General features: G+C 45.8%; 1 protein-coding gene across 7 annotated transcripts in view; it reads left to right on the forward strand.

Moving 5' to 3' along the window:
- The window catches only part of KAZN (kazrin, periplakin interacting protein), a 745023-nt gene that overhangs the window by 660925 nt on the left and 69308 nt on the right, over nt 1-14790 (forward strand). For all 7 annotated transcript variants that reach the window (XM_034753335.1, XM_034753338.1, XM_034753336.1 and 4 more), the window contains 2 exons: nt 5596-5732; nt 12308-12478. In XM_034753335.1, the coding sequence (XP_034609226.1) occupies nt 5596-5732; nt 12308-12478 (308 nt within the window). The remainder of the gene's footprint in view (nt 1-5595; nt 5733-12307; nt 12479-14790) is intronic.

The raw sequence follows: 14790 nt of genomic DNA on the forward strand, positions 1-14790 counted from the left end.
TTGAACCAATACCATTATCCACATTTTCCCTTATATTTAGAATCATAGACTCATAGACTTTAAGGTCAGAAGGGACCGTTATGATCATCTAGTCTGACCTCCTGCACAACGCAGGCCACAGAATTTCACCCACCCACTCCTATATCAAACCTCTAACTTATGTCTGAGTTACTGAAGTCCTCAAATCGTGGTTTAAAGACTTCAAGGTGCAGAGAATCCTCCAGCAAGTGACCCGTGCCCCACGCTGCAGAGGAAGGCGAAAACCCCCCAGGGCCTCTGCCAATCTGCCCTGAAGGAAAATTCCTTCCCGACCCCAAATATGGCGATCAGCTAAACCCTGAGCATGTGGGCAAGACTCATCAGCCAGACACCCAGGAAAGAATTCTCTGTAGTAACTCAGATCCCACCCAATGTAATATCCCATCACAAGTCATTGGGCATATTTACTGCTAATAGTCAAAAATCAATTAATTGCCAAAATTAGGCTATCCCACCATACCACCCCCTCCATAAACTTATCAAGCTGAGTCTTGAAGCCAGATATGTCTTTTGCCCCCACTTGGAAGGCTGTTCCAGAACTTCACTCCTCTGATGGTTAGAAAACTTCGTCTAATTTCAAGTCTAAACTTCCTGATGGCCAGTTTATATCCATTTGTTCTTGTATCCACATTGGTACTGAGCTTAAATAATTCCTCTCTCTCCCTGGTATTTATCTCTCTGATATATTTATAGAGAGCAATCATATATGACCTCCTCCTGACAAAGCCCTGGCTGGGATGATTTAGTTGGGAATTAGTCCTGCTTTGAGCAGGGGGTTGGACTAGATGACCTCTTGAGGTCCCTTCCAACGCTGATATTCTATGATTCTATATCTCCCCTCAGCCTTCTTTTGGTTAGGCTAAACAAGCCAAGCTCTTTGAGTCTCCTTTCATGAGACAGGTTTTCCATTCCTCAGATCATCCTAGTAGCCCTTTTCTGTACCTGTTCCAGTTTGAATTTATCCTCCTTAAACATAGGAGACCAGAACTGCACACAGTATTTCAGATGAGGTCTCACCAGGGCCTTGTATAATGGTACTAACACCTCCTTATCTCTACTGGAAATACCTCGCCTGATGCATCCCAAGACCACATTAGCTTTTTTCACGGCCATATCACATTGGCGGCTCATAGTCATCCTGTGATCAACCAATACTCTGAGGTCCTTCTCCTCCTCTGTTACTTCCAACTGATGCATCCCCAGCTTATAACAAAAAATCTTATTAATCCCTAAATGCATGACCTTGCACTTTTCACTATTAAATTCCATCCTATTACTATTATTCCAGTTTACAAGGTCATCCAGATCTTCCTGTATGATACCCTGGTCCCTCTCTGTATTGGCAATACCTCCCAGCTTTGTGTCATCCGCAAACTTTATTAGCACATTCCCACTTTTTATGCCAAGATCAGTAATAAAAAGATTAAATAAGATTGGCCCCAAAACCAATCCCTGAGGAACTCCACTAGTAACCTCCTTCCAGCCTGACAGTTCACCTTTCAGTACGACCCGTTGTAGTCTCCCCTTTGACCAGTTCCTTATCCACCTTTCAATTTTCATATTGATCCCCATCTTTTCTGATTTAGCTAATAATTCCCCATGTGGAACCGTATCAAATGCCTTACTGAAATCGAGGTAAATTAGATCCACTGTGTTTCCTTTGTCTAAGAAATCTGTTACCTTTTCAAAGGAGGAGATCAGGTTGGTTTGGCACGATCTACCTTTTGTAAAACCATGTTGTATTTTGTCCCAATTACCATTGACCTCAATGTCCTTAACTACTTTCTCCTTCAAAAAATTTGCCAACACCTTGCCATACTACAGATGTCAAACTAACAGGCCTGTAGTTACCCGGATCACTTTTTTTTCCTTTCTTAAAAATAGGAACTATGTTAGCAATTCTCCAGTTGTACGGTACAACCCCTGAGTTTACAGATTTATTAAAAATTCTTGCTAATGGGCTTGCAATTTCATGTGCCAGTTCCTTTAATATTCTTGGATGAAGATTATCTGGGCCCCCCGATTTAATCCCATTAAGCTGTTCGAGTTAACCTGATTTTCCACTCTGCAACTTGAGCCTTTGGGACAGGGACCGTCCTTTTGTTCTGTGTTTGTGGAGCGCCTACCACCATGAGGTCCTGGTCCTTCACTGGAGCTCCTGGGTGCTACAGTGATGCAAATAATAACCAATGCAGATGGAACATGTAATAATTATTAATAAGAATAATGTATCCCTGTCCTTTATATAACATATAAATGGAGATTTTACTTATACCGAAGTTGCTCTCTGGAAGGGAGGGCAGGAAGCGGAGACCAATTGCATGGTGAAAATTCATGCAAGAAGCTAACAGCTGGCTCCTCCACACTCAGCGTGAGCTACAGATGGGTCTCTCATACCATCTCCCAAGCATTGCTGGATTCAGATTCCAGCTCTGACTCATCTCAAGCCGCCTCTGAAGCTGTTCTGCCCTGGAAGAGATCACCAAGGCTTGTAATTATTAGAAGAATAAAAAGATGAGGACTGATTGCTGCTTTTAGCCATCAACACCAAGCCTGGCCAGGAACTGAATTGGAGAAATGTGTGCAGAAGAGGAGTGAGGGGAAACTACTGGCAGTTTGGCTCATTAACTAATATTCCCCTGATTTATTATGTCATTATTTGGCCTTGTTTTTTCTATGTTCCATACAGTATTTATAAGGCAAAAAATTCCACCCCCGCAAATGAGCATCTAGAAAACAAATAGGGAGAAAATAAGTGGATTTTAATGTAATCTAAAGCAAAAGTGTTGTGGTGGTGTTTTCTTTGTTCTCTCCCCCGTTCATTCTCAAGCAAACATGATTTCAAACGGCCGCAGAGTTTTTGTAATGTAAACTTTTCGATTTTTATGGCCAGAAGGCGTATGAGGTCATCTGGTCTGATCTCCTCTATAATAAAGACCATTGAATTTAACCCTGTTGCTCCTCTATCAAGCCCAATGGCTAAAGCATCAACCAGAAAAGCCTCCAGTCTTGCTTTGAAGACATCAAGGGATGGCGAATCCATCACTTCCCTTGGTAGTTTTGTTCCCATCACTAATCATCCTCACTGTTCCAAGTGTGTGCCCGATTTCTCATTTGGATTTGTCGGGCTTTAACTTCCAGCCATTGGGGCTTGTTCTGCCTTTCTCTGCTGTAAGACCTGGTATTTTCTCCCCGGTAAAAGAAGCAGCTCATGTTTTTAGATCCAGAAGTCCCAGGTTCAATCCCTGCAGATGTCTAGGTATACTTGGTCCTGTTTCAGCGCAGAGGGATGGGGATGCATCTTGAGGTCTCTACCAACCCTACATTACTATGGCCTGGTCTACACTACCGTGGTAAATTGATCTAACTTACGCAACTTCCGTTACGTGAATAATGTAACTGAAGTCGACATAGTTAGATCCACTTACCGCGGTGGCGACACTGTGCCGTGTCGACGGGCGAGTATCTCCCGTCGATTTCCCTTACACTTCTCGGGGAGGTGGCATACACAAATCGATGGGAGAGTGCTCACCCATCGATTTATCTTGTCTTCACCAGACCCGCTAAATCGACACTCACTACATCGATCCAGCTGCAAGTGTAGACATGCCCTAAGATTCTTTGAGCCAGTCAGGAGCATTGTAATGTGAGCATGTTTATATGAACGATCAGAACCCTTGGCTCTGCAATATTAGGCTAGAAGATTCATGGGCACGAGTTTGCTTGTGAGATTCCTGGCACTTCCTACTTCTGATTGGACTGAAAGTATCACAAGAACCCCCTTTATCATGGCATGTCTTTCTGTTTGCACTCTGATCCTGACTTCCTTTCCACCTGTAATCTGTGGAACAAGCCAAGCAATGTACTTTCTCCAGTATTCTCCTATTCCCACTCAGACGTACGTGTTTCGTTCCTCCCACCATGAAGCACTACTAGGACAGCACTACTTCTCTGAGCTGGTACAGGAGGGCTTGGGGAAATGAAGTGAACTGGTGAGAAGTCGGCACTCATTTTCTGTTACTCCCCATCAGCTTGCTGCATTATAACTTAACAGGAGGTGGGAAGATTAAGAGCCATAACAAATGCTGTGATGTCTCAATGTTGTGGTGTTTGTAATTTACATTAGTTTGTGAGCAAGGAGGAAATACCCTGTTTATTTAGGGTCAACCTCCCTGCCCTTTGGTCTCCCTTCCTCCGTTTCTTATTCTGTTTCACTCAGGCACCCCAAATATCTCCTGTTCCTCCTCCTTGAAAGAGGCTTAATGGGCTGTAACACGATGGGTGACTTATTTTTGCAGTAACGAGCAGAAGGGAGCCCTCTGCCCAGCACAGGAACATGCCTGCTGTGAAATGCCTGTAGCCTGACATTTTGGAGATGAAAAATCTCAAATGCTTTTTTCCCCACCCCCCTGGTTTTGTTCTGTAATTGGAATTTGAAAATCAGCCGGGTGTGATTATTCCATCCGAACGGGTCGTGCTGCCCTGCTGTCTCAGGTTGAATTGGGCTTGGAAGGTCTGACCAAATTCTGATCTGCATCGCACCAACACTGGGTTCAGTGGAACTGCTCTGGATTTGCACCAGCGTAGATGAGATCAGAACCTAGCCCCTGGACTGTCGTTTCAGAGCTTGGTTATTTTCTTTAATTGCAGTTGGCATAGAGATGGAATGCCAAATCCAAACCTCTTCAGACTTGATGGGTGAAACCTTGGCCCCGCTGTGAAGCCAGTGGGAGTTTTGTCACCGAGTTCAGTGAAACCAGGATTCTATCTTGTGGTTCTAGGGTTAGCTATAAACTTGGCATGGTTCCATCTCCAACCTAGAAGGAAACTTGGCATAATCCGTAGAGGAATTTCCTGCCATCCGGCGTGGATTGCACTGAATAACACGGAGTTCATGCTTAAAAAATAAAGGCATTTTCTTCTGGCAGACAGGTGCATTTGAAAGACTCCAGAACTGTAAATGATCAGACCAGTTCTTAAAATCTAGTAGGATTGGTCACTACCAACACCACTGTTTCTTTTTTAAGTTACAGAGCATTGAAAACTACATTGGTTTTGGCTGTAGTAGACCGGTAACATTTTAGATTAAAAATAGCATAGGTCTTTTCTTTTTTAGATCAAATTTAGGCCACAATCCATCAAAGCACTTCAACACATCCTTGTCCTAAGCACATGAATAGGCTCACTGAAATAAATTGGGTTAGCCATGTGCTTAAGTTCTCTGCTGGATAAGGGCCTTAGTTTCCAATCGTGGAAAGAGGCATTCATAATACATGGATATGGACTGGTGAATTTACAGATATCCCTAGCATAGATCAGGCTCTGATTCCATTTGCATCATTCAGCTAACTATGGCAGAGCATCCGCGGCGGTTCCTATGCACGCTAATTATCACAGGAAAATCAGGAGTTCAGAATCCTTCGTAGAATTGTAGTTGTCCTGTGTTTAAAATAAGCCCAGAGTGTTTGGAGAGATTGAGATGTGACTCTCTGAATGTAGAGAAGAGCCCCATTTCCTGTCTCTGACCTTGAGCTGTAACTGTGTTCTTTCCTGCAGCCATGAAGGCAGATCGAAAACGTTTGAAAGCAGAGAAGACAGACCTGGTAAGCCAAATGCAACAGCTCTATGCCACGCTGGAGAGCCGGGAGGAACAGCTACGTGACTTCATCAGGAACTACGAGCAACACAGAAAAGTAAGCTCCTGCATAGCCTGTCCAGAATTATCAGACACAGATGAACATGTTATGTTGGGAAGAGTCAAAACAGCTTTTGTTAAGGAAAATCATGCCTCACCAATCTATTAGAATTCTTTGAACATGTCAACATGCATGTGGACAAGGATGATAAAATTGATGATAATGTTCTTGGAGTTTCAGAAACCCTTTGACAAGATCCCATGCCAAAAGCTCTTAAGTAAAGCAAGCAGTCATGGGATAAGAAAGAAGATCCTCTCATGGATCAGTAACTGGCTAAAAGATAGGAAACAAAGGATAGGACTACATAGTCAATTTTCATAGTTTAGAGAGGTTGATAGCGGGGTCCTCCAAGGATCTGTACTGGGACCAGTGCTGTTTAACATCTTCATAAATGATCAGGGGAAAGGGATAAAAAGTGAAGTGACAAAGTTTGCAGATGATACAAAATTAGTCAAGACAGTTAAGTCCAAAGCTGACTGCAAAGAGCTACAAAGGGATCTCACAAAACTGGGTGACTGGGCAACAAAATGGCAGATGAAATTCAGTGTTAAATGCAGTGTTAATGCACATTGGAAATCATAATCCCAAGTATACCTACAAAATGATGGGATCTAAATTAGCTGTTACCACGCAAGAAAGAGATCTTGGAGTCCTTGTGGATAGTTCTCCAAAAACATCCACTCAATGTGCAGCACCAGTAAAAGAAAAGCTAACAGAATATTAGGAACCATTGGGAAAGAGAGAAAAAATAAGACAGAAAATACAATGCCACTATATAAATCCATGGGACACCCACAGCTTGAATACTGTGTGTAGTTCTGGGCACCCTATCTCAAAAATGATACATTAGAATTGGCAAAAAAACAGAGATGGGCAACAAAAATGATTAAGGATATGAAACAACTTCCATACAAGGTGAGATTGGGGCTGCTCGTATTAGAAAAGAGACAACTGAAGGAGGATATAATAGAGATCTATAAAATCAGGAAAGGTGTGGAGAAAGTGAATAAGGAAGTGTTATGGGAAGGGAGAAATAAACCAAGAACCAGAGGTCACCCAATGAAATTAATAGGCGACAGATTTAAAACAAACTTAAGGAAGGACTTCTTCACACAGTCAATTGTGGACTCATTGCTATGGGATGTTGTGAAGGCCACAAGTATAATTGGGTTATAAAAACAATTAGATAAGTTCATGGAGGATAAGTCCATCAAGGGCTATTTGTCAAGATGGTTAGGGACACAACCCCATGTTCCAGGTGTCCGTAAGCCTCTGACTGCCAGAAGCTGAGACTGGATGACGGGCTGGATCACTCAATAATTGCCCTGTTGTGTTCGTTTCCTCTGAAGCCTTTAGCTCTGGTCACTGTCAAAGACTTAGTTGGGTGCCATCTGCACCAACAGCCTGTATCACACACTGAGCTAGATGTACCATTGGTCTGACCCAGTGTGGCCATTCTGATGTTCTTCTGGTTTAGTTGTTATACTATGGCTTCATTTTAGCTCAGACATCGGTGTTTAACATAGTGTAAGTGATAAACTTTAGCTGTCAAAATGCAAAAATATTGCACATTTCTTAAACGTGGCAGCCATGTTTAAAGGTTCCTGCTAGAAAAAGCCCACAGGCAGAGAGGGGTCAGGGTGGGAAATCGTCCTCTGTGAGCCGGATTCCACCCTCAAAGTCCTCAGAGACGCTCTGCTGCATACCGTCCAGGATGTAAGGGTAAGGAGGTGTGGTCTGTGCATGTACAAACTCCAACCACACACACACCCTCTCCCCGTAGCTGGTGCAATCTATACCAAGGGAGCAGGCAGTCTGTTGCTGGTAACACTAGGGCTGCAGGATACTGTATCTGCAGAGTATATGAGCACTTACTTGGGTGCCATCTGCACCAATAGCCTGTATCACACCACAGAGTCCGCCTTCCCGTGCTCTTGGGGGCTGCAGATTCCATCTCTCACTTCCTGGGGACATGCTGAAGCCTTTCCATTGATATCAGTGGGCTCTGGATTAGGCTCTAAAAGCCATGCCATCTGCACTATCCAAAGCAAGGGGCTGATGTCCTATTGGCTCCCTCTGTATCACAGGCTACAATGACTTGTATTAAATCTGTGCATTGGCCTTTCTAAATTGTCCTGAAAACATTACCAGCCCACGCAGAAACTCTTTGATCCTCCCCATTGAAGTCAATAGCAAAAGTCCCATTCACTTCAGTGCTGCAAGATCAAGTCCAAAATCTACTCACATTACTGTGATGAACGATGGTAGTGAAAAGACCTGGAGAGATTTAACTCCCTGATCAAAAAAAACTTATCTCAGGTGAGTGAGCAAATAAAAGGTTGTAAGGCAGCTGGCAATATAACTGTAGAAACCGGAGCCCTAGTAAATACATAAATACAGGAAAAGTCAGGTCAACGAGCAAAGTTAGCGGTGTTTGATTTAAGAGTATTGCTCTATCCGTATCATGTAACAAATCGGACTGGAAGAAATCATTGAACCAATATGGTGTGCGCGCTCCCGCTCCCGCTCTCTCTCGCTCTCTGCTCAAGGGAATGAACTTTTACAACGGGTTATTTCAAGGACAGGTTTTGTAATTGTCCTTAAAGTTAAGAACTTGTTAAAAGAACATACAAACTGCAGTGACTCTAGACTAAGTCGCTCAAGAATAAATAGCATCTCTCTGAAATGTTTTCGGCATCTCTGCTCTGTTTGCAAGAGGATATATAGAGAGAGACAGTTTCCTGTTTTGCTTTTGATTAGGCTGCATAGAGCCATCCGCTCCAATAAACAGCCATGGGAATCAAACATCTGTAATTATTCTGGGCTTTTTTCCATGCAAAGAGAGAAAGTTTCTATTTTTAAAGTATCATAACAAAGATCACTCGAATCCAGCTTTCGGCTTTTGCAGAAAATTGTATTTTTCTTTCCAGCTTGTGTGAGAAAATGAATACAATTTAAAAAAATCCCAAAGACACGTGCGGGAGGAACGCATGGAGGAAGGCACATAGGTTGGGAGAGGCTCTGTGCGCTGCTCATTTGCTTGCAAGAATGCTGGAGGTTTTATGATCTCTGCAGCCACTCCACTTGCTTCATCCAGATCTGCTGGTAGGATCTTTATGGGAGTCTGAGGCAATTCTTCCCTGGGGGCTGTGTTTGCAGAGAGGCTGAGGGTCATGTCCTCGTTTCCACTCTGTGGCAGGCAGCCTGCGTCTTTTCACCACTGATTCACTAGAAAAACTTAGTGTATGAAATAACCTATGAACTGGGGTCTGGGCGACTCTGAGGTCATCTCCTGTATTCATGGAGGAGGATCAAAGAGTGTGTGAAAAAGCATCCTGCCTCTTCCTTGTGCTTGTTCTCCCAGGGCATCACATAACATTTCTCCACAAGCCTCAAAGGAAATGACATTGCCATCCTGGTCTCAAGGACCCGCACCCAGAGTCTGTCGTAGTGACCTAAGCGCCTTAGGTCTTGTCCACAGTGTGACTGGAAACGGTGCAATGACGAGGCTTGATTATCAGAAGTGTTGAACATCCAAGACTCAACCTCAAGCTGGGGTCAGTGGGAGTTGCGGGTGCTCAGTGTTTCTGAACATGATTGTGGCTAGCAGCGGTTTTATCCCGTTTTCCCTAATCACCAGAGAGGATCTGCTTATTCTGAAAGTGCTGTTGGTCAAACCAGGCTATAGACTCTCACGACAGCATGGCTTTCAAACAAATTGTCCAGGAAAAAGCACTTGTCTGCATGGCCGGGGAAACCACGCTCTCGGCAACAGAGTCTGTAGGCTGGTGTTGGTAGAACAGTTTCATCTATAGTATGGGGAAGAGCCAACAATATTCCATCACAGTGGTTGACGGGTGATGTAAACCATCGGCCTGCTGTCCTCTATAAAAATGTAGGGCTTCGACCTACCTCTGATAACACCTCTGAACACATGGGAGCTTGGAGGGGATTTCAGTGGGAAGCAGGATGGAGGGATGGCGTTGCTGATGTTTTACGCTGATACCCTTTCCTTGTGTCCCCCGTGTTAATTCAGTCCTCTTCGGTCCAGTGCTGTATGTGGATGGACTGGCGCTGTTTGGCTTTTACATATATGCAAAGCTATTGGTGAGGCGAGAACACTGCTGCCTTCATTACATGCAACGTTGGGGGTTGGTTTGTGTTTTCCTGAGCTTGGCCTTGCAGAAACTGAAACCATCGTTTGACTGTGACAACAGGAACTGCTCTCTGAATGTCCCCTTTAGCCATCCTGGAAAGGAGAGGGATCCACAGAGGTTTTTCAATAGGGCTAGAATTTAAAACAATCAGACTAGCTGCAGAGCACGTCAGCCTGGTCCTATTTGGTATAAGCCACCACTCCCATGTACTAACACCTAGTCTGAGATTCCCTGGGCCTCCGAGGCATTTAGGCACCCAGTTCCCATAGGCAGTTTTGCAAATTTCAGCCTTTGGGCTCGACCACATGCACAGTGACGAAGGGGGATGTAAGCAGTCCCCTTAGTCCCCGTGCATGGGCTACCTATGTTGCCAGACCCTGCATGGTGTCTGGGGAAGCAGCTGGTGCTGAGCTGGTGATCCCACATCTCATGCAGGTGTGTGGGCACGGGATGAAGGGCAGACCCAATCTTAGCTCCACCTTTTCCTCCTCTCTCCAGCTGAGCTGCCATGCAGAAGGAAGTAACCACGGAAGCCCCAGGAGAAAGGCATTACAGCATCACACTTCCGTCCCTGCTTCCCCCTTTGGTCATTGGGCAAAGTACGCTGTGCACTGGCCCCTGGACTGCGAGGTGCCAAATCAGCCCTCAGTGATCTGTTCCCCTGAACGGGCACAGGTGGCACCAAGCTGCATGTCCCTCGACCCGTTCCTGGAGGAGCCGTCTCTCAAAACAGCTGGACTTTTCTACAGCTGCTAATCATTCAGTCACTAAAGCAGCGTCATGGGGAGGGATCCCTGGCAGAAAGTAATACCCAGCACACACATGCAACTGCCGTCTACAGTCCTCTTTTACCAAAAAAAAAAAAAAAAAAAAGGATTGAAAAGTGAAAAATACAGCCGGCGGGATGCACGCTGCCATTAGCACAATCACGTCCATGCTGCTTTCGCCTCCCTGAACTAGTTTGCACTGGGCCGTGACCACTGTCAAACTAATAACTTAGTTAGCTGGCATTCTGCATCAGCTGGGCTCCCAGTGCTCCCCGGCCTTGACAACACAAGTGAGCTGGCTTGTGTGCTTTTTGTATCCAGGTAATTTCCCATCCAGCAATCTCCAGGTGGCTCCGGGATGTCCTCTCATTGGCGCAGGAACCTGAAGACGGTGTGGTCCAGTGGGCAGGGAACCGGAGTGGAAGTCAGGAGACTACAATTCAATTCCTGTCTCTGCCACAGACTCTGTCCTGAACCACATGACCCCACCGTGCCTCAGTTTCCCCCCATGTCAAACAGAGATGATGTTGCTTTAGCCGCCATTGTAAAGTGCATTGATATCTATGAATGAGAAGGGCTGGAGAAGGCCTGAGTATGATTAATCTCCAGAAGCACAACAAAGCTCTCAAACCCAGAAAAGAAGACCCAGGGCTCCTTGAAGCCCACTAGGGACTAGACTGTTGCCACCAAATTTCATGTGGCAGGTGCTCAGCTATCCCAACGGTAGGCAGGAGAGCAGAACCCGACGACAGACAGATTAAAAACCCAGAAAACTTCTGTATCTGTACCGAAGCTGCACACAAAGTAGCTGCCACCTGGATTTTTTTTTAATAGTCGTTTCTTTGTAGAAACAGGGAATCTTTCGTTTTTATTAAGCTCTGTTGTGAGCGATGAAGGGGGGCAGGGGGTTTCCTCTGAGGCCAGTTCTCATATCCCTGTATCCACAGGGGACAGACTAAATCTGCAATTCAGGAGGAGATACCACAGGCTTGTGTCAAACAGGAGGAAATGGTGCGTTTCCAGGGCAGCTGGGCTTGCAAACAAGCTTGCCTCCGCTTTAGGTTCTTTGGCACAGGGAATTAGAATCCCCAGGGCTATCTCGAGCAGCTAACTCCTTGCTTCTCTCCAGCGTTCGTTTCAGTGCTAACATTCTGGTGAAACGCTGGCACTTCATGATGGCCACCCTCAGCCTGTGGGCTGCAGTGCAGATCCATTTTGCCCCACGGGCCTGGTCGGTGGCACCCACATGGGCAGATGGTCTCCAGGAGGGGTCTAGTCCAAAGCGTGGCAAAGAGACACAGGCGGTGAAAACAATCTCTTACTTTTGTTTGTTTGCCCTTCAGTTTTTCAGTGTGTTGCTTCTTTCCCGACTTATTACCCCTGATGCAGACTTGCAGCTTCCTTACAACCCTCCCTATTCACCCTGGCTGTAGGCTATGGTAGGAGAAGGTAAGGAAGAGAAGGGTGAAATCCTGGCCCCATTGAAGCCAATAGGAGCTTTGCCATTGACTCCAGTGTGGTCATGATTTTGCCCAGTGTTTTTAATACCCGGATAAAACGCTGCCCTGTGTTGCGTGGCACGGATTTCCTGGGGAAGCGAGCAGTGCCTGTTCTCTCATTCCCTGCCTTTGCCCTGGTGTCTTTGCAGGAGAGCGAGGATGCGGTGAAAGCACTTGCAAAAGAAAAGGATCTCCTGGAGCGCGAGAAGTGGGAGCTGCGCCGGCAAGCCAAAGAGGCGACAGACCACGCCAGCGCGCTCCGCTCCCAGCTGGACCTGAAAGACAACAGAATGAAGGAACTGGAAGCCGAGCTAGCCATGGTGAGAGCCCTCCCTCCTGCAGCTGTAGCCGGAGGCATTGGTTTAGGCTGGAGTGCAGACAGGGCACCTCTACGGGGCAGCTGGGAGGTGTAAATCGCAGCTCAGGAAGATGTTCACCTGCTAGCTAAAAATCATAGAGATGTGGGGCTGGAAGGGACCTCGAGAGGTCATCCAGTCCAACCGCCTGCTCTGAGGCAGGACCAAGTAGACTGTCCCTCAAGTGTTTGTCCAGCCTGTTTTTAAAAAACCCCACAGATGGGGATTCCACACCCTCCCTTGGAAGCCTGTTCGAGTGCTTAGCTAGCCTTAAAGTGAGAGAGCTTTTCCTAATATCCAATCTCAATCCCTTGCCGCACTAAGCAGCGTGACCACAGCAGCTCAGGTGAGCCGCCCGAGTACCACACTATCTGAGATCCTGGGGACATCCGTGAGCAACCAAGCCCAAGCAGAGTTAGTGCGTGTGCAGGTACCCACTCTGGGAATTGCGTCTCCGACCTGCAGCGGAGACGTACCTTAGAAAACCTCAGCCAGTCCAGAGTCGCTGCCATTACCATGAATTCTGTAGGGTTTGCTTTTGGTCTGATTCGCTGTGACAGCCCCTGCCCAGTGGATGTCTCCTGGCTGGACACTTTCACCTTAGCAGATGGTCGTATGTTTCTGGTCCAGCAAACCTAGACAGGCAGCCTTTCAAACCACCCTGGAAAGATACTTGCAGAAGCTGCGTTTCTGCCTCTGCAGTCATCCCAGGACCCTTGGCGATTCCCCCAGCACTCGTTATTTGCTGCCTTCATGCTGTAACTGCCTGCGATGTGAACTCTATTTCCCAGGTGTTGAACAACCTGCAACTTTCCACACACACTGCAAAGTATGGCTAGGCTGCGGAAGCACCCTTGAAATCAATGTTTCCCTGCTTGGGTGATAAATGATCTCATTTTGTTAAGGGGGTTGCAGCACCGACCAAAGATACAATTGCCACAAATCGACCCTAATTGCCTTCAAAAGCTTGCCAGGAAAAACAAAAACACAACAATCTCTTTGGAACCATTTTGTTTGTCTGGCTTCTCTGCAGATCGACATGATACTGGAAGCCCAAGGTGAATGTCGTTGAAAGCAGGCACCCTTCTTACTTGTATGTCTGTGACTGCTCAGCTGTAAGCTTCCTTGTGTGCCGTCTGGCCAATGAATTAAGTAGAGAAGGCAAAGAGTTGAAAGGGTGTCTGGCAAGACTGGCAGGCTTCAGTATGATGTGCAGTTTCCTTTCATGAAATACATATGGATACTGTATGTACATATCCATTCCCAGCACAGACACCCCTGCCTAGCTACACCAATACCGCTGTGACTGATGCCTCCAAAAGGCTTAGAATTATCAAACAGGTGCAGACACGTACCCACATCACAAGTACCCGCACGTCCCCACTGTAATACACAAGTTCATACGCCTCTTTACTTACACGTACAGTGCTGGATCTATTCAAACACATACACGCAAGCGTATCCATAACACAGTTCCTTCACTGCTCCAAGCACGTGTCCATGCACCCCCTCCATTCCTCTGCCCATATATGCCTACGTATTCTTCAGCATTTGGCTCTGAAATCATAAGCAGGCTGGTTGTCAATTGCCTCCTGTGTTTTCACTGTTCAAAGTAAATTTCTGCCATAAAATACACATGACAGCTGGACATGCAGTCAATTTCCCCCCCAGCTTAGAAATATTCCCTGGTATTAAATAGATACATCACAATGTGTTGTGCGTCGATTCACCTTGCTCTGCATAATTTCACGGTGCACAGTCACTGCCTAACTGCGACACCTAGTGTTCAAAGCCTGTCTGGGGCTCAGTTGTCTGCAGAAAGCAGACTGGGTAGCTCAGAGAGAAGGAATATTGTGGTTTCTCACCTAGCTGAGAAAGGAATGTGCTTCACGGTAAAAACAGCAGATTTCAGGAAAGGGCACTGGGATCATTTCTCTTACCTTTATTGGACTGTCTGTTGAGAGCTAAATATATCTTTCGTGGACTTGACTATAGAATACACCTCAATGTTTCTAATATTAGGCCAGAATTCGGTCACGTTTAATCATGGTGAGTGGTGCCTTGCAGTTAACCCCTTGCCTTCAATGGAGCTATTTGCAAAGGAAATTTGAGTAGAGGTGGAAGAATGTGCCCACAGTAATTCATATTTAAGGAATAAAGCTAGAGATTTTACAGTGCGTGACGGGTAGGGTGACCAGACAGCAAATGTGAAAAATAGGGACAGGGTTTGGGGGGTAATAGGAACCTATATAAGAAAAAGGCCCAAAAATCGGGAT

This window comes from Trachemys scripta, chromosome 19 (assembly GCF_013100865.1).
Source record: "Trachemys scripta elegans isolate TJP31775 chromosome 19, CAS_Tse_1.0, whole genome shotgun sequence".
Taxonomy (NCBI): domain Eukaryota; kingdom Metazoa; phylum Chordata; order Testudines; family Emydidae; genus Trachemys; species Trachemys scripta.